This window comes from Zingiber officinale, chromosome 5A (assembly GCF_018446385.1).
Source record: "Zingiber officinale cultivar Zhangliang chromosome 5A, Zo_v1.1, whole genome shotgun sequence".
NCBI classification, from domain to species: domain Eukaryota; kingdom Viridiplantae; phylum Streptophyta; class Magnoliopsida; order Zingiberales; family Zingiberaceae; genus Zingiber; species Zingiber officinale.
The window spans coordinates 45656162-45684068 of NC_055994.1; the positions used below are offsets into that span (position 1 = coordinate 45656162).

At 35.4% G+C, this 27907-nt stretch overlaps 1 protein-coding gene across 7 annotated transcripts in view; it reads left to right on the forward strand.

The window, feature by feature from the left end:
* Window positions 1–22686, forward strand: part of LOC121980469 (AP-1 complex subunit gamma-2-like) — a 143693-nt gene extending 121007 nt beyond the window's left edge. For 5 of the 7 annotated variants that reach the window (XM_042532523.1, XM_042532526.1, XM_042532525.1 and 2 more), the window contains one exon: window positions 22202–22686. In XM_042532523.1, coding sequence (XP_042388457.1) covers window positions 22202–22297 — 96 coding nt within the window. In that variant the 3' untranslated portion in view covers window positions 22298–22686. Of the gene's footprint in view, window positions 1–9272; window positions 11307–21627; window positions 21726–22201 lie in introns of all 7 variants that reach the window. The other 2 variants (XR_006111544.1, XM_042532524.1) reach the window with 2 other exon arrangements.
* The last annotated feature ends 5221 nt before the right edge of the window (window positions 22687–27907 follow it).

The window sequence follows — 27907 nt, forward strand, 5'->3', positions numbered from 1 at the left end:
CTATTGTCCGATATTTTGTTTTTTAACTATTTTTTCATTTTTGTTTGTCTTGTTTTACTTTTTGTTTTTTACTATTTTGCTATTGTACAGTACTTTTCTATTGCTGGTACCATATTAATTTTATTTTATTTTTAATTTTTCAGACTAATTTCTTGTTCAATTATCATGGAAGGTAGTAGTGATACTCCAACATATATATCAAAAGATCCGGGATGGAATTATTTTCAAAGAGTTAATCCGAAAAATAAAAATGATTTAATTTGTAACTTTTGTCAAAAAGTTACAAAAGGGGTTATTTATCGTGCAAAACAACATCTTGTTGGGGGGTTTCGAAATACTACGACTTGCAAAAAATGTCCATTTCATGTACGTGAAGAAATTAAAATTTCATGGAGAAAAAGGCTGAGAAAAGTAATCTTTCTCAACTTGCGACATTGTACTTTGAGGATGTAGACCCTCTTGGTGATGATATTGATATGGATAATATTGGAGCTAAAGGTGTGCCGCCTATAAGTACAAGTACAAGTTCTAGATCAGTGAATATGCAAAAAAGGCCCAGACAAATAGGTCCAATGGATACGTATTTTGCTCCTAATGTACAAAAAATTGTTGAAAGTAGAAAGGGTAAAGAAAGACAATCTACGATAAATGAGGCATACAAGAAAGAATTGAGGGAAAAAGCTTGTATGGCCATAACTGAGTGGATGTATGATGCGACAATTCCATTTAATGCCGTTAACTATTCAAGCTTCAAAAGAATGTTGGACTTGGTTGGCTAATATGGTATAGGTCTAAAAGGACTTAGTTATCATGAGGTGCGGGTTCCTTTTCTAAAAAAGGTTGTTGATAGTGTGACAAATGATTACATTAAGTCGTGTGAAACAGAATGGGCCAAGTATGGTTGTAGTTTGATGGCAGATGGGTGGACAGACAAAAGGCAGAGAACATTGATTAATTTTTTAGTGAATTCTCCTAAAGATTCAGTTTTCATCGAATCGGTTGATGCTTCTGATTATGCAAAGACTGGAGAGAAAATATTTCAGTTGCTTGATCGATTTGTGGAGCGTGTAAGAGAAGTAAATGTTGTTCAAGTTGTTACAGATAGTGCAAGTAACAATGTGCTTGCTGGTAAGAATCTATTTAATTATTTCTTATCAATATGTTTTTTCTTATATATGTTAAATTTATCTACTTTTCTAACTTCTTTTGTAGGAAAATTATTAGAAGCAAAAAGGCCACACTTGTATTGGACTCCTTGTGCTGCTCACTGCGTCGACTTGATCTTAGAAGATATAGGGAAATTGCCTGATTTTAAAGCAACATTGAAAAAGGCAATGAGTGTGAATGCTTACATTTATGTTCGTCCCGGCATGGTAAATATGTTGAGGCAATTCACAAGACAAAAAGAGCTTTGTCGGGCAGGTGTCACAAGATTTGCTACTGCTTTTCTTACTCTTGAAAGGATGCATCTACAGAAGCAAAATTTAAGAAAAATGTTCATTTCAAAGGATTGGACAGAGAGTAAATGGGAAAAAGAAGCGGCGGGGAAGAAGGTAGCTAAAATCATCATGACACTTAGATTTTGGAGCAGTATTGTGTATATTTTAAAGATATATGGCCCTTTAGTCCGTGTTCTGAGACTGGTTGATGGCGAAAGAAAACCTGCAATGGGCTATATTTATGAGGCTATGGATAAGGCAAAAGAAATAATTATGAAGGCCTTCAAGGATAAAGAAGAGAAATACAAAGAAGTGTTTCAGATCATTGATACGAGATGAGAATGTCAACTTCATCAGCCTCTGCATGCTGCAGGATATTATTTGAATCCAGAATATTTTTATTCATACACAGATTCAAATATCTGTGGAGAAGTGGTGAATGGTTTGTTTGAAACTATGGAGAGATTGGTTTCTAGCGCTGCCGAGCAAGATAAAATCACTACCCAGCTCTCTATATATCGAAAGGCAGAAGGGTTATTTGGGAGAAATGTAGCAATTAGACATAGAAGAGCATTATCTCCAGCAGAATGGTGGGAATGTTATGGAGCAAATACCCCAGAATTGCAAAAGTTTGCTATTAAAGTGCTTAGCCTCACTTGTAGTGCTTTTGGTTGTGAGCGCAATTGGAGTGTATTTGAGCAGGTATGTAATAAATATAAATGTTTGATACTATTAGTATGCTACTTTTATAAGTAGAAAATATTCTTTGATATTTTATTATACTTATTGTGATTTTTGATATTTTGTAGATTCACAGCAAAAAAAAGAAATAGGCTAGCTCAGCAGCGCTTAAATGATTTGGTATTTGTGAAATACAATCGTGCCTTAAAGCTTCGGTATGATGCATGTGATAAGATTGCCCCCATCTCTTTGACAGATATTGATGATAGTAATGAATGATTGATGGGTAGAATGGATGGAGAAAATGATAATGAAGAAGATGAGTTGGTTTTTGAAGGTGATGCTTGACATGAGATGTCGTTGCTAGGGCTAGTGGAGCTGAAGAGCCTGAATATTGTACTAGAGGAAAAAATATTACAACCATGACCTCTAGTTCAAATGCTAGGCCTAAACAAGTCGAGAAGGGAAATGCATCTTCCTCTATGAGACACTCATCTCTAAGATTTAGAGATGAAGAAGAAGAAGAAATTGAATTTGAAGAAGATGAAGATAACGAAGAAGAAGAATACAATGAGGATGATCTTAAGCTTGATGATTAATTTGACTTATTACGCTTGTTTTGATGGACTTTGTTAGTTTAAATTAGAAAGTTGAAACTTGAAAGTTTGAAACTTTTATTAATTTTATCATGGTATTGTTTTGCTTGTTATATTTGATATTGATGTGTGTGGAATATTAATAGTTATCATATTTGACATAGTATATGAGTGTGACAATAGTCTAGTAGTCATCAACCTCATGTTCAAGAGGCGCACGCCTCGGGCGCGCCTCGCGCCTCGGGCGCGCCTCGCGCCTTGGGCTCTAGGAGCCTTTTGCTCCTCGCGCCTCTAACAACACTGGTTGTTGGGTCTTCCTTTGCCAACACAACCATGACCTTGCCTTCTAGCCATCTTCCCTCAACCTTGCGTCCCTCGGATGCTTTCCCATCCTTCACGTCTTGCCTTCAAGATGCTTCCTTCGGCCTTACATCCCTCGGATGATTCCCCATCCTTCGGGCCTTGTCCTTGTTGTTGGCTTTTCACCATGCCAAGTCACACTTAGATTTATGTTGCCAAGGTTACCCACTTAGACTTATACCGCCAAGACTCCACTTAGACTTTGTTTTGTTGTACTTGCATCCTGCACACTCACAAGTATATATTAAATGCAACAATAAATCAAACTTAAACTTTTACCCTAACATCAAAACTTATGGTCATATTGATTGCTCCAACATATTTAAGACAGGTGGATTGTAACTCCTCTTTTTTTCATGCATTTGTAAAAAGAAATAACAAACGCAATGAAATCACAGTGGTGGAGAGGGAGGATGACAATCTTACTGAATCATTTGGAGAGGTTGTTGAAGTATTTATGAATTATTTTCAGAACCAACTTAGTATGCGGGTGGGCAGGACTGAATTCCCAACATCTTGCTTGCAGTTTGGTCAGTTTATTCAAACGGCACAGCATGATCATCTAGTCTAGTTTCGCAAGGCTGAGGAGATAAAGGAGGCACTCTTTGACATAGGAGATCAGATGGCTATGGCTTAAGGTTTTTTAAGCAAATTTGGGACACTGTTGGAAGCGATTTTTCTGATGCAGGCCTAGAATTCTTCAACAGGGACCATACTTTGATTTCTCTAGTCTCGAAGTCTTCTCATGCTAGTAAAGTGATAGATTATAGACCGATCTCCTGTATACTACAAGGTCATCTCAAAATTATTTGCAAGTTGTCTAGCATATGTTAGACAACATTCTACACCAGTCAAAGGCTGCTTTTGTGCAGGGCCAACTCATTACTGATAATATACACTTGGCTCAGGAGCTCTTCCGAAAGTATAACAGGAAGCGTCTTTCTCCCAGATGCATTATGAAGATTGACCTCCAGAAGGCGTTTGATTCGGTGCATTGGGATTTCTTGCATGAGGCACTTATCGGACTGAATTTTCCGGAGCAATTCATTGCATGGATCATGGAGTGTGTGACTACCACCTCCTTTTCGTTGGCCATCAACGGCGGGACTTTAGGACTTTTCAGAGGGGCCATAGCACTCTAGTTTCTTGGGTTGATATGTGTAAACCGAAGGAGGAAGGAGGCTTGGGATTCTTGGATTTAAAAAGTTAGAACTTAGCTCTACTAGCTAAAGTACTTTGGTGGATTGAAGTGAAAGCAGATGCTCTTTGGATCAAATGGGTCCACCACACTGAGACGTGCAAATGTGTGGTCCTGGGAAGTAGCATTATAGACTCCCCCTTGATTAAAAGGCTACTGCTGATACGAGACCGAATTCTTTCATATGCAGGCTTGTCGGCAGTTGTTGGATAAAGACTGATAGGTTGGTTCACACAGGACGATTGAGTGGCTTGGGCATATGACTTCTTTAGATATCCTAGCCCAAAGAAGGTATGTGCATGAATGGTGTGGAAGACTTACAGCCTAGTCACGCTACCACATGCAGGAGTATTTGTTTTTTAGGTGCCCCCTTAATGTTGAGTTATGGAGGAGGATCAGGAACTAGCTTCATATGCAACAGGAGATGTCCACTTTTAGACGGGCTCTAAGGATGTTTGGGAGATGTTACTGTGGGAATAGGTATTAACGAAGGCTCGACACTTGGCTTTGTTTTCATTAATATACTATGTATGGAGAGCTAGAAATAAATGTATCTTGGAAGATGAGTAATTGAATGTTGAGCGGATATTCAGGAGTGTGAGTATGCTTATATACAAGTCTTTAGGGGTGCATTTTGATATGATGTTGTGTCAGACATAAGTATCCTCTATAGACTCTTTTCTGTACTTTTGGCTTATGAAATAATATTTTTCTTATAAAAAATGTAGAAAATAATCATAATGCATGAAAATTGTTTGGTTTGGATTCAACAACAAGTACAAACAACAAAATAATTGGGATTATCATTGAATCAAGAAGAAAAAAGTTGTAGAAATTGATTTTCAAGTAGAATCGATGTTACTTAGGCTCCATACAGCTCATAGTTGAGTTTAGGTTAAAACTCCAAGAAACTTATTGGTGCATTTAGTCTCCTTGGTGATAGTAACGATCATAGGTTTTGATGTGTGCGCAAAGAGTTTAAGTTAAGGTTGTTTGTAAATTGAGATCGGTGAATGATGATGTGAAGCATTTAAGGGACTGCAAGATAAGGAGCAACGAAGAGAAGCTAAAGGAAGTGGACATCAAAGGCAAAAACATAAAAAATGGCATTGATAGAAGATGAGGGCTCAAGTGCATTGAAGGACATGGGGGCCTGAAGGAAGATGGTTTTAAGGCCAAGGTATAACTTCATGCAAGTTGAGTGTTGAGAGAAAATGAATTAAGGCAAAATAGAGCTGGGTAAACCTTGTTAGAAGCCTTATATTTCTTTGAGTGTTCGTCTCCTTATAAACCTTGCAATCAAGGTTGGTCCACCTTTAGTAGTTGATCTAGAAGAAGAAATAAAGGTGCTTTCCGAGTGTGATCTATTGATAAATCATAGAACGTGATAGTGATTGATAAGTGTGATTGCTTGTATATGTTAGTTTCACTACTAATATCATGTTGTGACCTAGTTATTGAAAGCAAGAGAAGTATAAAATCACACTAGCTGGTATCCAATCACTATTTATCCCTCCCCCTCTAGCTGACCACACGATCCTAATAAAACATGGTGTAGGAAGGTAGATTTTGGGTTTAGGCTTTGGGAAAATGAAGAAGGCACTAAGAAGTCGACTCCAAAACTTAATTCATCACTCGACTAGTAGTATTTTTAAGCATGGACTGCTAGTTATCAGGTGTCTCATAATTACTAAGCAATCAATTAACTTGAGCAATTAATTGATTTTTAGTAACAGAGGTCCCCTTAGTCTTTTCTCTATTATTCATTCCTAAAGTTTCATGGTATTACTTTCCATTAACTTAATGCTCTTATAATTCACACAATTTTATGTCTCTTTTATTTTATATAAGGGGACTAAAGTGTTAATACATTTTTTTCAATATCAAATTAAATAATTTTATAAATCATTGAATACTCTACTTCCCTAAAAAATTTCATACCTCTATTAGAATATCATTATCCAATTACTTTTTCATTTGCATCCTAGCTTGTTTTACTTCTGAAGTTTTAATTCTATGATAAAAATTTAAATTTTTTATACTCTTTTAACTTAAATAACCTAAGTTAAAGTTGATCGTCTAGCCCTTGATTAAAATATTGATGAAAATGCTTTTTTCATCCCTCTTTTATTTTCTCATATTCACTAGTACCCTGTTGCATTAGTTTTTAACGCATTTTATTTGGGTCAGATGCCATGTCTTTCTCTCTCGCTTTAACTATTCTATAGATATTTTTTTACCCATCTTTTGTATCCATATGTCGATATAAGCGTTCAAAAGTTTTATTTTTGGCTTCAGACATCGTTCTCTTAGCCTCTATCTTAGCTATTGCATACTTTTTAAATTTTCTCCTTTCTTACAAGTTTATAATAACTTATAGGCTGTTCGGTTTTTTTCACTTTTTTGAATACTTTCTTGTTCTAACACCAAGATTCTTTATTTTGTGGTATATGCTTTTTTTACCCACTGAGTATGCTCTTGACCAACATTTCCAACTTAAATGTTATCTTATCTTGTGTCATATTTGAGTTTCCATGAATTTCTCCAAATACTTGTGCACTTATTCTCTCCTTAAATATACTTTGTTTCTTGTTTTTAACTTTCACCACTTGATTTTTGGAGTCGTGTATGTTTTTCTTCTATTGATACTATACTTAAGGTGTATATCGAACACTACTAATCTATGTTAGATTATTAAATTTTCTTTTGAGATGACCTCACAAGGTTTATAAATCTTTTTATCTTTCTTCCTGAATATAAAAAGGTCAGTTTACGACTTAATGTTCCCACTTTTGAACATATTAAGTGTTCTTCTCTTTTTAAAAAAGTATTAACTATTCTAAGTTCATAGGCTATCACATAATCCAATATAGTTTTTCCTTCATTTCTTGTTTAAAAATCATAACCCTCATTTATCCTATCATATTCCTCATTTCTTATTGTATATGCTTATTTAGATCTCCTCATATTGAAATCATCTTATTTTGCGGAATCTTTTGTACTACCTTATCTATGTCTTCCCAAATTATATAGTTGATGTCTTCAACTAATCCTATGTAAAGTGCATATATGCTAATTACATTAATAATTTCTTATTCCACTACTATCTTGAGAGTTATAATCCTATCTCCTTCATAACTACTACTAGTTCATCTTTTAACGAAATATCTAAAATAATATCTATTTCATTTTTTGTTTTACAACTTTGCGTGTACTATATAAACTTGAAACCTAAGTTTATATCATCTTTGCCTTCTCTTCTACCCATTTTGTCTTTTGTAAATACAAAATATTATTTCTTCTTTTAATTATTGTCTCTACTATCTCTATTTCTTTATTAGTGAGTATTCCTATGTTTTATGTTCCAAACCTAAGATAATCGGATTCCTATAATATGTTCTTATCCAACCTATGGTGTAAGAACTATTACATATTTAACATTATACTCAAGTTCTCATGGAGATATAATAGTACTTGTTGAGATGTTGTAGTCAAACATTATAATGCATTCCGTCCGTGGATAACCTAGCATTCACTTAATAGTTTAATGGATTCATTCATAGAATATTCGCCTATGTTTGACGTTGATTGGAAACCTAACGCAACCCCCAATTTTTTTTATTCAGGCTTAGGACTAAAATGGATGCCGATTGGCGCTCAACTATATCATCTTCCCATCGTTCTAGTTCATCCTCTTTTCCGTTCACTTTGTCACTCTCCATTGATTCCATTCATTGCCATCACAAAATTAAAAATCACCACTACCCTCTCTACCATGCATCCATTTTCTCAACCTACCTTCTATCTTTCCTTGTTGCTTAATTAAAAACAGTTCGAGATAAAATGCTACAAAGGCTTAGGATTCAATGCAGTATACATTGTAAGGGAAGCTGCAAGAAATTTAGGACTATGCACAATTCAGGGCAATATAAATTACAAAGGATATTTCAAGAAATTTTAGTATTTGATAAGTGCAGATTCAAGATTTTGGGTTTAGAAGATTGCAAAAACATTTTCAAGAAAATTGGGATTTCACGCAAGAGAAGATTCAAAATTCGACCAAAAACAAATTGCAAAAACATTATACAAGAGAGGATGTCTACTAAATACAAATTTATTTTCACAAACTAATTGAGATTCAAATTCATCACAATTTTGAATAGTCTAATTTGAATAAGCCAATATATTCACAATCTCTTCTTCTTCTTTTTTTTCTTTTTTATTTGTTTGTTAATTTTATATTTTAATATTCAATTAATGAAAGATTCATCACCCCTTGATCCAAAACTCTTCATATGCACAAAATATTCACCAAGGTATAGTTAAAAACTCTGTTATTTTGTCGTAGTTTATGGTGACTTTTTATTCTGTAAGTACCATTACCTACAAATAGTCATATGCACTGAGGTAAAATTAATGTCATTACTGTGAGTGATACAAATGCCGTCTTTGCGGATCTTGAGATAAATGCTTCATCAATATGGAGGATAAAATTTTAGATTGGATTATTTTGAGAATGTGTTGATTAGTTATTTGGTGAATTGATGAAAGTAAAGAGAATTATCTTATACTAACATACAACTTGATCCATAGTTTGCATAGCCTGATGTTTATGGTAAAATTAAGCTTAATCCCTTGATATATTAAAGACATGAAACAAACCTAAATATGTGTCAGGCACATAACGAAACAAGTTAGAACAATGGCCTTTATTTGTTACAATGGATATATTTGGAAAGATCGTATCACTGATTTCATGGGATTGGATGAATTGTAATCCCTAATATGCAAGGATATCACTGATTTCAAGAATTTAATTTGTAACGAGATTATATGTTGATTAGAGTATGTTTCCTTATTTTTGGTTGACATATTTGTGTATAAACAGTGTATATTCTGTGAATGATTATATGAAAAGTTTTATCTCTATTTTTTCCATATGGTGTCAGTAATCAGATTGATCTTGGGATTGTCGATTACTTCTTCACTTTTATTCAGGGATCCATTTTTCTCTGAGGTTCCAATTAATCAATCATGTTGGAAACAACCAAAAATAGCTCCAACACTGGTATGCACTCAAGGGATCAACCAACCCTCTTTTCAGCGGGTGATTTACATAATATTCAAGTTGCAAATCGACTTAATGGAAAGAATTATTTGAAGCGGTCACAATTTGTTCGCATAACCTTGAAGGGAAGAGGCAGGTTAAATCATATACTCAAGACAGGACCAAATTCAGAAGATCCCAAGTTTGCTGCATGGGATGAAATAGATTCATTAGTGATGTCATGGTTATGGAATTCGATGATTCCAGAAATCAGTGACTCATGCATGTTCCTTGGGACAACCAAAGAAATTTGGGATACTATCAAGCAAACATGGAGTGTTGAGATTTAAGTACTTCCTAGCATTATCTGAACGAATTCTTTTGATTCCAACATTAAATTAAGTTTTGACAATGTGATAGAAATTCTGAAAGAAAGTGCTTACACCAGGTTTATTTTTCATTGGGTATATCCAAGTTACTTGAGTACAATCATCCATGAAAGATGCAAACTATCTTGCCCCAGAAATGTTAGGTATTGTGGAGGGTCCCCAAATGTCACTGTAAACAAGTGAAAAATGAACAAATGCCTTTGTATTATTGATTGGAAAGGAAGAGTGCTCGTGTTTAGCAAGCTCACAATCAATATAATGAAAATTCTTAAACAAAGACTTGTTAACCAAGGACGGGAATATAAGCTTAAGAACATGAATTGATGGATGACCGAAACGATGATGATAAAGCAAAACTTTATCTTTATTCGAAATGGTGGAGAACAAGGATAAAGGAAAGGAACACACAACTCTAGTACTTCTATTGTTTTCTTCCAGATAGTAAAAACCTCTTTCACTAGCATGTCCAATCTTCCTCTTTGTGCCCAGTTCCTGAAATATTCAATGAAATGGGTAGAAGATTAAAATAAAATTAGAATCTTTAGTGAGCCTTTTGATAGAGACTACATTGGTAAGGAGTTTGGGAACAAGAACATTTTTTAGAGTGAGATTATCATTTATATAAACATCACCCTGGCATACAACAGTGATAGTGATCCATTGCTGTGATCTTCTTTTAGCTAGAGCATGGGGTATAGGTAATGAATTTTTTAGAAGAATAGATCATATCGTTAATGGTGCCAGAATCAATCACCCATGTACTTACATTTGAAGCATTAGGATAACAAGAGGTAAAAGAAATACATAACGAACATGTACCTAGTATAGATGGTGCTTCAAGTGTCCCCAAGAAATTCTTAAACTTCTCAATATCTTCTTTGCTTAACCTAGAATTTTTCTTCATGACTATTAGGTGCTCGTCCTTGTTCTTTTTCAGCTTTACCAGAGAAATTTCTATTCATTTTTGGAGGTCTCCCATTTAGTTTCCAACAAGTCTTCTTGGTATGACCTGATTTTTTGCAACAATTGCACGAAAGAAATTCCTTTGACTACTTGAAAAAAAACTTTGAAAATTCTACTGGCTTATTGATTTCTTCAAGAGACTGTGAAGTAACAGATTTCATCACAAGGGCTGACCCATTAGAGGCCTGTTCTTTAAGCATAACACTCCTCCCTTCTTTAGTGCGGATGATGGAGATGGTCTCATTTAAAGACAATAAGTCCTCCTTTCCCAAGATATGTATGCTTACTGTATCAAATTCAACCTTAAGGCCAACAAGAAAATCATAACGCATTCATTTTCAACAAATCGCTTAAGGATGACTTCATCAGTCCCACACTTCATTTTGATACACTGATAGTGATCTAATTCTTGCTATAAGCCTTTCAAGAGGTTTGAGTACTCAGTGATTGTATGAGTTTCTTGTTTCATGGTTGAGATTTTGGTCTTAATCTCATAAATTTGGGCTGCATCATGAACTATGGAATATGTTTGCTTGATGGTATCACAAATTTCTTTGGCCGTACCCAGGAACATGCATGTGTATTTCTGGAATCATCTAATTCTACAACCATGACATCACTAATGAATATGAGGTATAGCACACTCACTCCTTTCTTTCAAAAACAAGGAATCATTCATGAATCATTGTGTGTTCACACCCCTCAACAAAATGGTGTAACTGAACGGAAGAATGAACATCTTGCTATCACAAGAGTGTCCTTATTTCATAAAAATGTTCATAAACTTTTTTAGAGAGAAGTTGTTCGTACGTTAGCCTATCTATTAAATCAACTCCCAACAACGAGCCTTGAGCTTAAAAGTCCTTTGGAAAATCTCACTAAATTCTTCCCTAACTTCACAGTTTTAAACAATCTGATCCCTGAATCTTTGGTAGTGTTGCCTGTCCATATTCATCCGCATAATAGGGGAAAACTTGACCCAAGAGCTCTGAAATGTGTATTCATTGACTATTCCTCCACTTAAATAGGGTACAAATGCTTCCATCCCCCACCAATTTTTTTTTTTATCATGTTACCTTCGATGAAGCAACATCCTATTTTCCTAATTTCTATCTTCAGGGGGAGAATTTGAGTAAAGATAGAGCAAAAGATCAGTTTTTTCTTGAGTTTTTGAGTCAATCTAGTTCTGCCACTATAGAATCATGATCTACTGTCACTGATTTCAATCTACCCATCTATCCAATTCGAAATGATCAAGGAACAAGGACTTCAAGACACCACTATATCTCCACTGAAATTTTATTCTAGAAGGCAGAAGCTCAACACTTTCACGAAGGATGTTCAATCATCACATGTTCAAGCTACAGTTCAACCACCTAACCATCATATTCAAACTCTTCAGATTATTATGGACGCAATTGAAGAAGCATCTTCAACCCCTAAGGAATCAAACCATGATACCACAGAGCCAAATGATTGGGAGATACATAGAGCACTAAGAAAGGGAGTTAGCGCTTGCACCAGACATCCTTTGCATTCATTCTTTTCTTACTGGAACTTAACCCAGAATCATCGAGCTTTCCTTACCAATTTACATTCTATTCCCATTCCAAAAAACTTAACTGAAGCATTAGGGAACAAGAAGTGGGAAAGTGCCATGAAAGTGGAAATGGAAGCCTTGGAGAAAAATAAAACTCGAGAATTGGTTAAGATGCTGAAAGAAAAGAAATTAGTTGGATGCAGATGAGTGTTCACAATTAAATACAAATCAGATGGTTCATTGGAAAGATATAAAGTGCATTTGATTGTAAAAAGATATACCAAACCCAAGGTTTAAAATTTCAACCTGTACTGAGGTTTCGGTCTCAGACCGAAATGATACGGTTTCGGTATCGTATCGTGTCATGCCGATACAGTTTCGGTATTTTTTATTTATCTATAGTAATTATGAGATAAATATGTTTATTGTGTATATAAAAATAAGTTGTATATTGATTTATTATAAATTCTCAATTATTGAATAATTTAATATTGTTAGAAAAAATAATTAAAAATAGTTTTATTTAAATAGAATTGATATATCAATAATTCAAATTAAAATGGAAGTATCTATAATAATAATAATAATAATAATAATAAGTATATAAATTAATACAAGATATTACTTTATAATAATAATTAATTATATAAATTAACTATTTATTCATTTAATTAATTATTAATTAAATAATATATATTTTAAATAGTAAAAAATATCAAGTAAAAAAATTAAAAAAAATTAAAAAATATCAGAATATAAATATAGTTTATTAGAATTTTTTTTAAAAAATTTTTTAGAATTTTTTTATATTTTTTTAAAAATTTAAAATAATAAAAAATATATTAGAATATAAATAAGAATTATTATATATTTTTTAAAATTTTTAAATGAAATTCAAAATATTATTTTTTCATAATATTAATTAATAAAATTTATTTAATTTATTTGAATTTTAAATATATTTTTTATATATTTTTTTAGGATAATTTAATTAGGGTTTATAAAAGTCTCTTCGAAATATCACACATCCTCCTTGGGAATTGTTTAAATTAATTAAATAAAATAAATAATTATTAAAAAAATCGCGTACCTGCGTACGTGAGATCGCGTCCGCGATGATCGCAGGCGATCTCGCGGGGGGTGTTCGGCGGCACTGGAAGCGTCGCCGGATGCCTCCGACGGCGTCGGAAGGGTCGCCGGAAGTGTCCGGCGACCCTGCCGCACGCTTTCGGCGCCGCAGAAGGCGTTGCGCACCGAAGGCGTCGCGGGACGCTGCCGGAGGCGTCCCGCGTCTCCTGCGGCGCCGACGGATACGTCCCATGTCTCCTGCGGCGCCGACGGAGGCATCCCGTGTCTCCTCCGGTGCCGACGAGACGGGGATGCCTCTCGTGCCGATTTTAGCCGCCCGGCAGAACGGTAAAAATCGTCTGTGCCGGGTGGCACGGAACATCATTTCAAACCCTGCCCAAACCTATGACAGATTACATGGAAACATTTGCTCTAAATGAATACAATCCGAGTATTTTTGTCATTGACGGCTAACTTGGGATTGAACTTGCAGCAGTTTGATGTGAAAAATGTTTTTTTACATGGTGATCTCTATGAGAAAATTTATATGGAAATTCCCCTAGGATTTAAATAAGAAGTTGGGATGGTTTGCAAATTAAACAAGGCGTTGTATGGACTCAAGCAGTCCCCTAAGGGCTTGGTTTGAAAGATTTACAAAAGCAATGATCGTGTTGGGTTATAAGCAATGCAAGAAGATTATACACTATTTGTGCGACATTCAAATTCAGGGGAGTAACTACATTGTTGGTTTATGTGTACGATATTATAGTAACTGGAATGATGCCAAAGAAATGTAAAGATTAAGGTCGTGCTTAGAAAAAGAGTTTTTATATTAAGGAGCTTGACATATTGAAATATTTCTTGGGAATTGAAGTGACTCATTCAAAACAAGGATTTTATATCACAACAGAAATATGCTTTTGATTTGTTATATGAACTAGAATGCAAAGGTTTAAACTCTCGATTTGTGCCAAGGTTTCAACCCTAGACCGGAATGATATGGTTTCAGTACCGTATCATATCATATCGGCATGGTTTCGATAATCTTCAAATATAAATATGTACACTAAAAATATAAAAAAATTAATCTAAATAGTTTAAAAAAAAAATAAAATATATATTGAATTAATAGGATAGTTTTATTAGGGTTTAATTAAGACTATTTAAATTATCTCCAACTATAACTAGAGTTGATTGAAATTTTTTACTTAATGTTTTTTAATTAGGAGTTGATTGAAATTTTTAACTTAGGGTTTTTTAATTAAAGGCTAAGTTGACTGTTCTTCCACCGTGTTTTGTGCCTCCAGCGAACCTGTGGCCATCGTGAGGCCTCCGCAAGACGTGCACGATGCCTCACAGCCATGGTACCTTTGGTTGTCGATGCTGATTTTTGGTCGAAGGGCAGAATGGATGCCGATTTTGGTCGAAGGGCAGAATGGTATATTTTGCCCGTACTAGGCGATATGACAGTATTTTCAACCTTGGTTGATACACCAATTGAAGCTAACCATGGATTATGTGATGCCCTTGAAGGTATAGTCGATAAGAATTCCTATCAAAGACTTGTAGGAAGATTGATATATTTGTTACACACAAGACCTAACATTGTTTTTGCGCTGTAAGCGTGGCCAACCAGTTTTTGTACAATCTAAGATAGATGCACCTCAAAGCTGTTCATAGAATTCTGTAATATTTGAAGGAACATCTAGAAGAGGTATTTTGTTTAAGAAAGCAAGAAACATAACACTAGAAGCCTATACAGATGTTGATCATGCAGGTTCTCTAGTTGACATAAGATCAACCTTGGGTTATTGTACATTTTTTGGGGCAATCTTGTAATATGGAGTAAAAAACAAAGTGCAGTGGCAAGATCAAGTGCAAAATCTGAATTCAAATCGATGGCACTTGGAATATGTAAATTGGTGTGGTTAACAATAGTTTTGGATGACTTAAGAGTAAAGTGGGATGGTCCTATAAGATTATATTGCGATAACAAGTCAGAAATTAGCATTGCACATAACCCCGTGCAACATGATTGAATGAAACGCATTGAAGTGGATACACTTCATAAAGGAGAAGTTGGATAACCGGCTAATTTGCACACCATTTATTTATCTGACCAAAGATTAGTTGAAAGATATTCTTACAAAAGGCAATCAGGTATATCTTTCCAATGTATGATTAGCAAGCTTGAGGGGGAGTGTTGAGATTTGGAGATAAATTTGAAAAGATCTTATCACTAATTTCATGGGATTGGATGAATTGTAATCCCTAATTGGATTAAGATCTTATCACTAATTTAATGGGATTGGATTTTAATCCCTAATTGGATTCATGAATTTTAACATTAAGACTGAAATTGGGCCAGTCCTAGAAAAGTTCACAAGGGATTCGACTGGAAATGTAAGAAAGCATTAAATTGTTTTTGCCTAATTCAATAGAAGAGGCTTATTAAAGGTTCTAAATATTGAATAATATTTGAAGCTCACTCTATTAAAACATATAAATCCACATATGGGGAACACACCACCCTACAGTGGGAAAGATCTTGTCACTCATCCTGAAGTTTATTCCCCCCTGTGCTAAACAACAGTAGATAGGAATTGCCTAACCCACCCTCAACTGAAGTACTATAGCATCCTTTGTTACAACAATGATCACACAATATGATGAAAATGTGCACAACAATTTCTAGAAAAAAACATTTGACAATGATGAAGATTGTATATCTGGAAAATGACAATGTCATGAATCATCATGCTAAGATGAAAACGAGGGAATTAAGAGATATAAATTTGCGATAAAAGTATATAACTCAAAATGGAATTTCATCCTCATTCATACCAGGTTTGTTGGATCTCTTTATACCTGGTAGAGGCAAAGAACTTAGTTTTAATCCAAAATGAGTACAATAACCACATCCAATATGTCGTTTCTACCATAATTATTGTCTACTAGATTCTTCGTTGACCTTAGTCATATGACCTCTTCCTCACAAATGATAGAAGGGAAAATACATATGCTTCTAAACACACAAAAAAGAAAGAAGCATCAAGTTTAGTCCTGTCAAACCATAGTTATTAACATAAACAAACTCCTCATCTTTCTCACAAACACTTTAAGAAGTAAATGAAAGTTTCTGTGGTGATGTCAATCCTAGTACATAGGAATTTGTAATCCAACTCATTATCTTACTTAGTGACCCTTCTCTTGGGAATGAAGATCATTTGTATGTGCCTAAGGCTACCAAAAAAAGCTTTTCAAAGACTTGCTCTTTTAAGAAACATCCAATATATCACTAACCCTACAACAGGACAGACTTCTACCATATTTTATCATCGTTCTTCGAAGATCAACCAAACCCTCAAGTGCTCCAAATCTCGAAGAGCCCCCGGATGCCTTGTTCTCTTTAATAAACATTCCACTTATTACTAATAGTTACTTTGTAGACTTGGAACACTTTGTACTTGCTTTAGAGTTCAAAAGAGTAAACTAAACTAATTAAAATAGAATGTCAAATTAAGAATAGCCAGTTAAGTTAAAGCATATCAATTTCAGCCTACATATGTCACTTTGGGGTCTCCTTATCAGCGGAGGGAGCAAGGCAATGAAGAGGAACAAGCCCTTCCCTTCAAGAAAGTACTACTACAAACCAATCTATCTATACAATATTCTTATCTTAATCTTTCCAAATTTGTATCACTAGGTAAAACATGATTTTACAATTAGCTCGTATTCAATCCTTTTGCCAATTGACAAATTTGCTTATAATAGTTTTATTAGAATATCTTCTTGTATTTATCTATTCATAGTTATGTATGAATCAAAAGAGCATTAGTTTGTTGATTTAGTTTCCTTTGTCTATTGTTTTTCACTAAAGGGGAGCCTTGGCGCAATGATAAAGTTGTTGCTTTGTGACCTAAGGGTCATGGGTTCGAATCCTAGAAACAGCCTCTTGCAAAAAGCATGGTAAGGCTGTGTACAATGGATCCTTCCCCGAGACTCCGCATGGCGGAAGCTTCGTGCACCAGGCTGTCCTTTTTTTATCTATTTATTTTCACCAAACAAATCATTCTAATAAAAACCTAAAAACTCTAACATACTTTCTAAAATTAAATAGACTTTTATAAAATAATATTTTCTTACACTCCCCCTCAAGTTAGTGAATAGACACTTTGAAATACTAAGCTACTTAACCCTCTAGTAACCATATATGTAAGTGTTCATATGTAGATACATATGGCTATAAATCAACCTATTCTTTGGTTTCTCCGTAATGAAATGTCTATCAATTTTAATGTGCTTCATATGATCATGTTGTACTAGATTGTGAACTATGCTAATTGCAAACTTATTTTCACAATAAAGTCTTATTGGATCATCCCACTTGATCTTCAAGTCTTTTAAGATGATTTTTAACAAAAGAAGTTCACACACTTTGAGCCATTGCTTGGAATTCCACCTCTGTATTAGAGCGAGCCACCACATCTCATCTCTTGCTCCTCCTGAAGGATCGAATAGAGACGATAGAGGGCTGAAGGATCGAATAGAGACGATAGAAGGGGGTGAATATCGTTCATTTAAAAACCTTTTCTTTTTGTGTCGATTTGTAAAACAAATATCAAAGTAGCAGTGGAAGTTAAACTAGAAAAGATAGACAAGTTCGGTTACTTGGTTCGGAGCATGTGACGACTCCTACTCCAAGACCCGTAATCCTTAATCGCACCATTGGGCAATTCACTAATAGTCTTCTTCTCGAAAACTTCGGAGAAGAAGTAACTCGTACAAATGATGTATAAGATAGTGACAAGCTACTATCTTAACAAAGTAATACAAGCTTTAAAGTATACCTACAAAGATGAAAAGTTTAAGCGCAGATCGTCGAAGAAGAGTCGTAGCAACTTGTACACGAAGCGTAGTAGTAGCAACAGCATGAACAGAGAGAATGTTTTTTAGAGAAAGTTGATAGTGGCTCGGATCTCGAGACATTCTTTTATAAGCTACGTTCGGTCGACTGAAATTTTCGGTCAATCGATCTCCCTATTGGTCGAATGAACATGCGTCCTTTGTTGAGATCCGATCTTCGCTCCATTAATTACATTTAATGTTCGGTCAACTAATCACCTTGATGGTCTACCGATCAGTGTGACTTCTTTTTTCACTGCGATCCGAATCTGCCACTGTGTATACCAAAATAGGTTCGGTCGACCGATCCCTGGGTTCAGTTGACCAATTCGCATGACTTCTATCTTTTCTCTACGCGATCTGAACTCTACCACATCAGCTTGGTTCGGTCGACTGAACCTCCTGTTTAGTTGATTGATCCTTTGAAATGTGTAAAACATGGTTAGATGCATAGTATATAACAGATATCCCTTCAATACAAAGTTAGTACAGAGATATGATGCATGAGTAATAATGGATAGTAAAATTTATCTTGATCTCAACTTAGAAACCTCCTGGGTTTTTCAGTTGAATCAGCTGCCTAGGTTTGTCCCTTCTTGGACACGACCTCCCCGTCACTCAACTCCATTTGCTTACCTCAATCTACTCGCCAAACATCGAGACCTCCAAACCTATTTGGACTTCGTCTTAGCATCGGATCAGCTCACCAGGACTTCCCCTTGATATCTAGTCCTCCAGGTCTATCGAGTTCAACTGCTAGGTGTCAGGTCCTCGACCTTCCTGGACTTCCCATGCCTGGCTTCCACAAGCTAAGACTTCTTTGCCTAGCCGCAATTTCCCTGCCTAGCTCTTAAAATACACATTAAAAAATCACATTTCATTGGAAATCTTAAGATAAGATTTAGACTCTGTTTCCTTCGAGGTGCGGATCAAGGAGGGAAAGGAATCCCTACGACATAATAATCTTTCGAACGAGGGAAGAGAAAAGAAAAGAGAAAGAAGAGAAGACAAACAAATCCCGTGGAAAGCATACAGAAGGAAGAGGGAAAGGAAGAAAAAAAATGGAAAGGAAAAAAAAAAAGGTGAAGGGAAGGGCCAAAGAGGATTCATTGGGCGCGCGGCGAAGGCGGATGAAGCCCTTTGCGCATGCCAGTTCCCTGGGTGTCTTCATCTTTGTCACCGCCGCAGGCGGAAGGGAGGAAGGAGGGCCGCCTCGCAAGCCACGGGCAGCCACCTCTTGAGCCACAAATTTGGACGTTGTGCTCCAGCCGGTGCAGCTGTAGGTTCTGTTCGACCTGAAACCCTTGCTGCATACTTTGTAGACAAACCTGTTCATCACCAGCAGCATCTTTGGTGATAGCATGATTAACTCAGCATCCAGTTTTGATGATTTGACTGCCATCATCATCAACATCCTCAAAGAGCACTGAATATACTCAAAATAAAATAAAGAAGACAGATGAGTTACTAAGATTTCTAGCATGATTTCACTTCTTACGAGTAGCTAGTGCAGAAGCGGCGGCGGAAGTATATGAAGGCTTGAATTCATGATCTAAGAATTGAAGAAAAGTTGTATCCGAGACATTTAATCTAATAGAGGATGAAAAAATACCTGAGTGCATCAGCGAATAAGTATACGAAGGCTTGTTAAGGTTACATATAAGAGATTTTAGCTTCTCAACCTTGTTGAATCCACCTGACTCCTTTTATGCTGCTTCATTTTGTTGTGTATTTGCCATAAGTATCGAAGTATTTATCCTTATTTGTTTTCTTTTATGTCTGGCTGAGAGGTTTTCTAGGAAGCTTCCCACACCATTTACAAGTATGACATTGCACCATAGATTAACATGATTAGGAGCTTTTGATTGTAAACTGATGAGAGACATGGAAAAACCACAATGAAGGCTGAGTCATAGGGAAAAATCTAGCTGGTAAAAGAAAACAAGGAAAAATTAATCCAACTATGCAGTATCATACTATGAAGGTTGGTATAAGAAATATTCCGCTTTATCCTTAAAAATAGAAGAAAAAAAGGAGAATGTGGAAAAAGGGAGGAGGGATTGGATGCTTTCTCGTAGAGATGGAAAGTAAGGACTGTCGGTACTGATTAACAAGGGAAGAGAAAGAGGCTAGGGTTAATTGTCCAATGGTTGTGACAGGATAGACGACTAGCATTTGGAGTGATGACTAAGATTTGAAGAGACAACTAGGGTTTGCTTTAATACCTTGTCGAAATTTTAAAATTATATTATTATAAAAAAACTAGTCAAATACTTGGGATCCTAATCCTTTTATAAATTCACGACTTCTTTTATTACAAATTTTTCTAATAAAAAATCCTAAAACCTCCATTAGATTTTTTAAAACGACTTGTACAAAATCTTGTTTCCAACAAATATTACAAATTACATGCTAATGCACATAAAAGACAGTGCAAAATATAGAAGATTGAATCCCTTGGTTCGTATGGCTAAGTAATTCCTTAAAAAGTTTGCAGTGATCTTCATGTCACTCCAACTTATACTCTGACTCATGTTGTGAGAAATTTTAGTGCAGATTATTTGTTTAACACGCCAAAAAAAACTTTGCAATAGTCTTCGTGTCACTTCAACTCATGTTGTAACAAAGATTGGTTTTTCTTATTTGTTTAACATGCCAACTCCTTTAACCTTGATCCATGGTTTAAAATTTCAACGAGTTTCGATTTATGATCGAAACGATATGGTTTCAATACCGTATCGTGTCGTGTCGATATGGTTTCTATATTTTTTAAATATAAAATATATTAATTAAAATTAAAATTTTTAACGTAAATACAAAAAATATAAAATATAAAAATTAAATAATAAAATAATTTTAAAAAGCAAAAATGAGGGATTGCGGTGCCTCTGCGACCCTACGCAGATCATCGTGATCCTATGGTGGCCCATTTTGCAGGTGTCAGGTAGTGGATGGAATGACAAATTTTGCTCATTTCACCCCGCACAGTATGAACTTTTAAACCATGCCTCAATCCATTTTTTATAACTATTTTGGTCATACCCATAGAACAATTTTTTTTTCCTTTATGAGGTACACCACATTGGAAGTGACATTTACTTATAGGGTGGGAACGGCAAGATTAAACCTCGCTTCATAGGAAATTCCTTAAGATCTAATTCACTTGCCATTATACCAAACAAATCTTGGAAATCCTAGTTCAATTTTTAATATAAAGAATTTGTTACCTTACTGGCAGTGCATTCGAGCTTCTATATTTTCTTGTTGACTTTCACATAAGTCACACTTGGTTTGTTTGATTCCATAGCTCATTTTGAATACTGCCTGAATGCTGACATTCACATTTTGGAAACTATCATTTCAGCATATCAAAATCAAGGTTGACTTGCATACAGTTTTTTTTCCATGTGGTAACTTTTAGTGCTTCCTTTGTTGGAATAGATGAAAGAAGATGACAATGAAGCAAATGCTTTGTTCCTTGAAGACAATCCTTCAACTTAACAGAAATTGAGTTCTTGATGGATACTGAAGCAATAAAAGTAAATCCTTCTAAGCTGGCCTATTAAGATAAACTGGGTCATGGTCTAATTTTAAATTTGTCTTGTTTTCTTAAAATTTTACTATTAGCTACTGTATAAAAACCCAAGGGAACGTCAACTGAGCAACATGTCAAAGTGCCACATCAAATCTGTGAAATTGTTGACTAAGGCACACGGATCTGGCTACCACTGTCAAATTGCTGAATGCATATTGCTTCTTATTCGAAATAACTACTGACAATTATCTTTACTTAACCCATGTAGCAGTTCATTTTTTTTTTTTCCCAACTCTTGGTAGCTTCTTAGTCGGACTTCACAATCATGATGAGACTTGACTTTGTTAGGAAAGTTTGTATTATTCGTATGATAATTCCACATCCTTATAGCCCTGAATTTTACTACATACATTCTTTTTTTTCTTATGAAGGTATCATGATTTTATGGACTATGACTAAATTCTTGTTATGTCATTTCAGAAATCCTTGGCCATGCGCATAAGGATTGCTTACAAAGTTAACAATCAAGAGAAATTGGAACTGGGACAAATCAACAATTTCCCTCCTGGTTTATGAGTCTTCAAACTTTTTTTTTCACTTCTATCCAAGGAATATAGCGCCTTCTGTTTTCTCTTCATGTTCTTAAAGAATGCTGGGAAATTTTGATCCTTTTTCCAATGCAATGTATAGTTCATAAAGAATTATGAAAGAATGTCAAGTTTCCACTATCAGGAGTTCTTTTACTCCCATTTGGATTAGCATTAGTTCAGAGGTCAATTCATTTCTCCCGGAGGGTTGAGATTGTAATGAAACTGGAGCTAGTGGATGTAAAATGTTATCCGATGGCTATATCTATCAATGGTGTCGTGTTGTTTACTGATTTTCTTGGATAATTGGAGACGTAAAGACTTGAAATTGCAATTTTAAGCAATTGTTCAATAAAATCTATTTAAAGTGTTAGTGTATGTGTCTTGTGCAACTGTGCATGGCAGCATTTACAGAACATGTAATGGAAACTGTTTTCTTTATTTTATGTATAGCTTGTTCTAGTTAAGTCAATTTCCAAGCTGGCATTAACTTTCACTGAACGAGGCAGATGTTGTAAAGGGAACATTGTCTGCAGGTGATTTTCACTAAATATGTGTCTTGGTTTACTTTTGATTTTACTCTTTTTTTTTCCCGTTTCCCCCAAACTCTTGATTTTTATTAATGTATAAAAGGTAAAAATCAAATGGCACTCATTATTGTTATCATCGAAAAGTTACCTTTTTAAAATACCAAAATAGCATTCAATTTCTTTTTTTTAAATATCAAAAATGAAGGGGAACCTTGCGCAATGATAAAATTATTGTCATGTGATCAAAAGATCACGGGTTCAAATCCTGAAAACAATCTCTTGCAAAAAGTAGGATAAGGTTGTGTACAATGGATCATTCCCGAGGATTCTGTATGACGGAAGCTTCATGCATCGGGTTATCCTTTTTTATGATACATGAAATATTCCTCTACTCTAGCTGGCCTAACTGTAGGAAGCTAAACCGTCAACTTAATGCCTAAACTAGATATGTCATTTGACCTACAAAGGTTAATGGTTTAGCTTAGGTCATGTCCATTGTATTCTTTCAAAATTGCTTCAGTTTAGCTCACTTTTTTCATTGATCATCTACACTGAGTTGTGGTCTCTCTTTGTCGACTTCTTGCTTTCTCGTCAGCTTTTGTTGGTTTCTTGTGAAAACTTCTGAAGTTTGGTTATCTATCTACTTGTCTAAGGCTTGGGGTTTTAAATTGTCCTTAGGTGTATTAAGGTTTGTTAACTCTAAAATTGGTATATTGATAATCAAAGCTCTCATTTAGGGTTCAAGTGTTTACAGTTTTGAGTTTGTACATCTTGATTTTCTACTTAAGGTGAGTTTTGAACATTTCATTGTACCATTGGGCTCTTGAGAGTTCTAAGATGCAATTGTATTTGACACCAGATTAGCTTAGTCTCATTCAATATTTTGAAATATATCTCTAATATTCAACCTTGTATTAGTTTCGGTTAAAAATGTTCCATGTAGTAGTTGTGTCCAAAATTAATATAGCAATAATATCTGAACTTCTAAATGATGACTAACAACTATAACATTTGTTTTGCAACTCTGACCAGCTTCAAGTGTTTTAGACTGAGGTGAAACATGACGGCGCAAGTTTTGACAGTTTGACTATAAGAGCATTGTCTGAAAAAAACATATGTAATTGAAAAGTATTTTTTTTTTAGCATTAATAAATGCAAGTGAGCAAAAGGTAGAGTTCATAGATAGAACTCCCCTTTATAGGTTCTTGATATCGAGACAATTTATTTGCTTGGGATGGTGCAATGATTAAAATATAAGATATTATTATATTAGATTATGGGGTCGAAACTCGACGTGTCCGAGTATACTTTGGTTATTGTACTAATGATTAGTAGTCACATATGATTTACCTCTTCTGTACTAGCCTATGGATGAATTGATGGAGACACTGAAGGTAAGTAAATTACCTCTTCTGTACTAGCCTACGGATGGATTGATGGAGACACTGAAGGTAAGTAAATTACTTTTTGAAGGAAAGCAAATTATCTTTTGTCACACTGATATTCAGAGAATTTAGATATAATAATTCGTGTACAAAACATTTTTGATAATAGATCTGTAAATTTAAGTGTTTAATGTTTTAAATGTATTCAATATTTTGAAGATAATTAATGTTTAAAGAAGGATGTTGAGAAAAAGCCAAGGCAAATTAGAGAATTATATCCTATATTTTATATTTTTCATTTTGTATTTTTTTCTATTACTAATAGTGTATATAAATTACCAATACAGTGTATATAAATTACCAATACTATCACTGTGTAAATGATATTGATAATATAGGTTCAATTGGTATGACTTTCTTTTTAATTACACGGCCCCTCAAATGGAGGTCATAAATGTGCTGCTGACCTAAGTCAGAGCCTTGAGGGCATCCCAAAAGCAAATACTGAGGGGTTTTGCATTGCTGTTGGCTGTAAGTTAAGATATCTTACCGTAGTTGTATGACATTTCTATGCTTTAAAGCCCTTTAACATTCATTACGCATCGTAGGTATGAATGTGAGTTATATTCTAATTTTAAAATCATATAACCCACTTGTCATATCAAGAATTTACTGATGAAATTGGATTGCCTCTTATGTAGGAAAATAAAGAGGATGATTGAAGATCTTCCAATAGAACAAATTCTAATTGATTTTATTCTATTAGAATCAAAGTTAAGTTCGTAACAATTGAATCTATTAGTGCTAGAAGCATCAGATAATTGAACTTGATTTTAATATTGATAAAGAATTCAAAGTTACAGTGTATGATGATCTAAAAAAATTGATCAAGTGTGCAGGTAACTTAATGTGCATAGATTATATATATTTTTAGGCATTCTTTGACACACATCTACTAGTATTTCATAAATATAATCTATGTTTATTACATCATATTTCATTATTATATCATACTTCTACTATATTTTGTTCGGAGGTATGCTCTTTACTAGTTTTTATTGACAGAATACAAATTAGAGCGAAAATGGAGAAAAGACGCATATTGGAGCAAATATAGAGAAAATTAGCAATCTGGATGTACCCTAGAGGCATGACCATGTGCCTCCCCCAGAACCACCCTCAGAGGTTGTAACGACCCGCCTTCTGGGCACTGGCTATTAGGCCGATCGTCACAATAATGCTAAACTATACTGTGCGAAAAACTGATCTAATTAAAATTTTAGTTGCTAACTGATAACTATTCTTGGTTCTACATGTACTGAAGGATGTAATCTAAAGTATACCTAACATATACTACATCCCCTATGGTCAAGGAGCTGAAATAAACGTTTTCCAGCTGTTATCAGACCTCCCAATCGATCCGTTGATCGATTGGAACGTCGGATCGATCCAGGGATCAATTCAGCCGGCTACTGTATGCGGGACATGGGTTGGATCGATCCAGAGATCGATCCAGCAAGCTACGGTGCTCGGGACGATATTCTGGATCGATCGGCTGATCGATCCAGCTTGACCAATCGATCCAGTGATCGATCCCCGAACCTTCTGTTTGCGACAGAAATTACTGGATCGATCGGATGATCGATCCAGAAACCTACTTTTCGTGGAGCAAGTTGTCCGATCGATCAGCTGATCGATTGGGACCCCCCAATCGATCCACCGATCGATTGGGGTGTCTGATTTCGCATTGAAACTCTGATTTCAGCACTGGTTCGTGCCAAAACCTCACACTATAACTATCTAATGCATAATAAACATTCCAATAACATAAGACTAGCAATCTAACTTGTTATAGTGCATGGTTCTTTAATTTCTAGCATTAAACAACTTAAAATGCATAAAAAGCAAAATACTAAAAGTTCATATTTCTAAGCTAGAATGTTTAAGTCCCCTAAAGATCTTTGATTCCAGTTCCTGCCACACACACCATCTTTGCATTGCCCTCCAGCTTCCTCTGCTAGTCCATCTTTCCTTTACCTTTATCTGCAGTATAAGAAAAGTAGTATCTATAAGCTAAAAAGCTTAGTAAGAAACCATCTACCTCACAAAAATATGCAACGATGCAAATATGATTTCAAATCATGCTGTTTAAAACATATGCTGGATATACTGAATAAACTAAGCATGACATGGCATAGAAGCATACAATCATGGCATATCTAAAGCTGAGCATAAAGTCATCATGCATATTCACAAGGAAAAACTAAGTTGATACTAAGAACTGAGCTACGCTAATACTGAGCTACTGCTAGAACTGTACTGAATTCACGAACTACTTTATGAAAGGTTGAAAACCATATACATATAATAAGTGAAAATACTAAACATGCTGCTGATGGGCCCGGCAACTGTACGTGCTATGCGCGCATCTCTAACTAGACCCGGGGTTACAAGTCCCGAATTTAGTAGAGCTACTAGGTTATCTAAACCTAGGGACCGACTATGGGAGCCCAGCCCAATGGATATCTAATCCAGTACAGTGCCAACTGAAAAGTAAAATACTGAGTATAGCTAAACCGTTCTAAATTGCTGTTTCTAGGTTATCTGAACCTAGAGCTAGGTTGTCTGAACCTAGAGGCGACTGTGGGAGCCCATCCATTGGACCGTAGTCCCATATAAACTAGAATTAACTGATTTACTAATTTAGATGCTTCTAATGCATTCAACTGTGCTAATAAAAATGCCTAAGTTGCATTTTTTCTAAGCTGGTTATTTAATCGAACACCTAGTGTGCTTTAACTCCCTTCTCTATTAGGGAGACTACCTTTAGGCACCCAACCGCATCTAAACCTCCAACTGAAGGAGAAAAGACGTGTCCGGCCCATCTAAAGGTACTCACTATATCCCTAAACCCGCGAGGAGGGTTAAATACACCCTATGTGTCGAAGACATACGCATATAACTATACTAATGCACAGAAAAATCAAACGGTAGATATTATATTGCAGGTGAGGGGTTTCTTACCTTGTGTGGTAGATTTCTTACAAATCTAATCGCTAGAAATTCCGGTGGAGATGATTTCTCGACGATTCGCTCGTGTCCACGTGCTCTACTCGCGGAGGGGAACGTCCTTGTGCTGAAATCGTCGCCGGAAAGTGTCCTTGGGGCCCTAGAGAAAGAACCCTAGGTCTTCCTTGGTGTGGCGCCGAAAGAAGGAGGAAGGGAAGAGGTGTTCGGCGTGAGGGTTTGGAGAAAGAAGGTGGCGTGGGGTTTTGTGAGGAGAGGGCTGCCGAACCAAATTAAACCAAACCCATCTTAAGTTCTAAATTTATATTAAGTGAATTATTGAACCCAACTCCAATATAAATATAATTGGTTCCTCTTTCTTTCAGCACGGCCCTGCTGGGTTCACCGGTTGCTAAGGCTAACTAAAGGTTTAGCGGACCCGAGAGGTCCCGGGTTCGATTCCCGCTTAAGCCTTTTTATTCTTCTAATTATTTTTGCTACTTCCGCTACTCGGAAAATTCTGAAAAAATATCTAAAAATTCCAGAATAATCTTAGAATAATTCTAATGCAAGTTTGAGAATTTTCGGGCGTTATAGAGGTCCACACGAGCATGCATTGCCTTGAGGCACGGTCATGCCTTGCTCCAGTCAAGACCCACGACTCGATCGTGCCTCTCT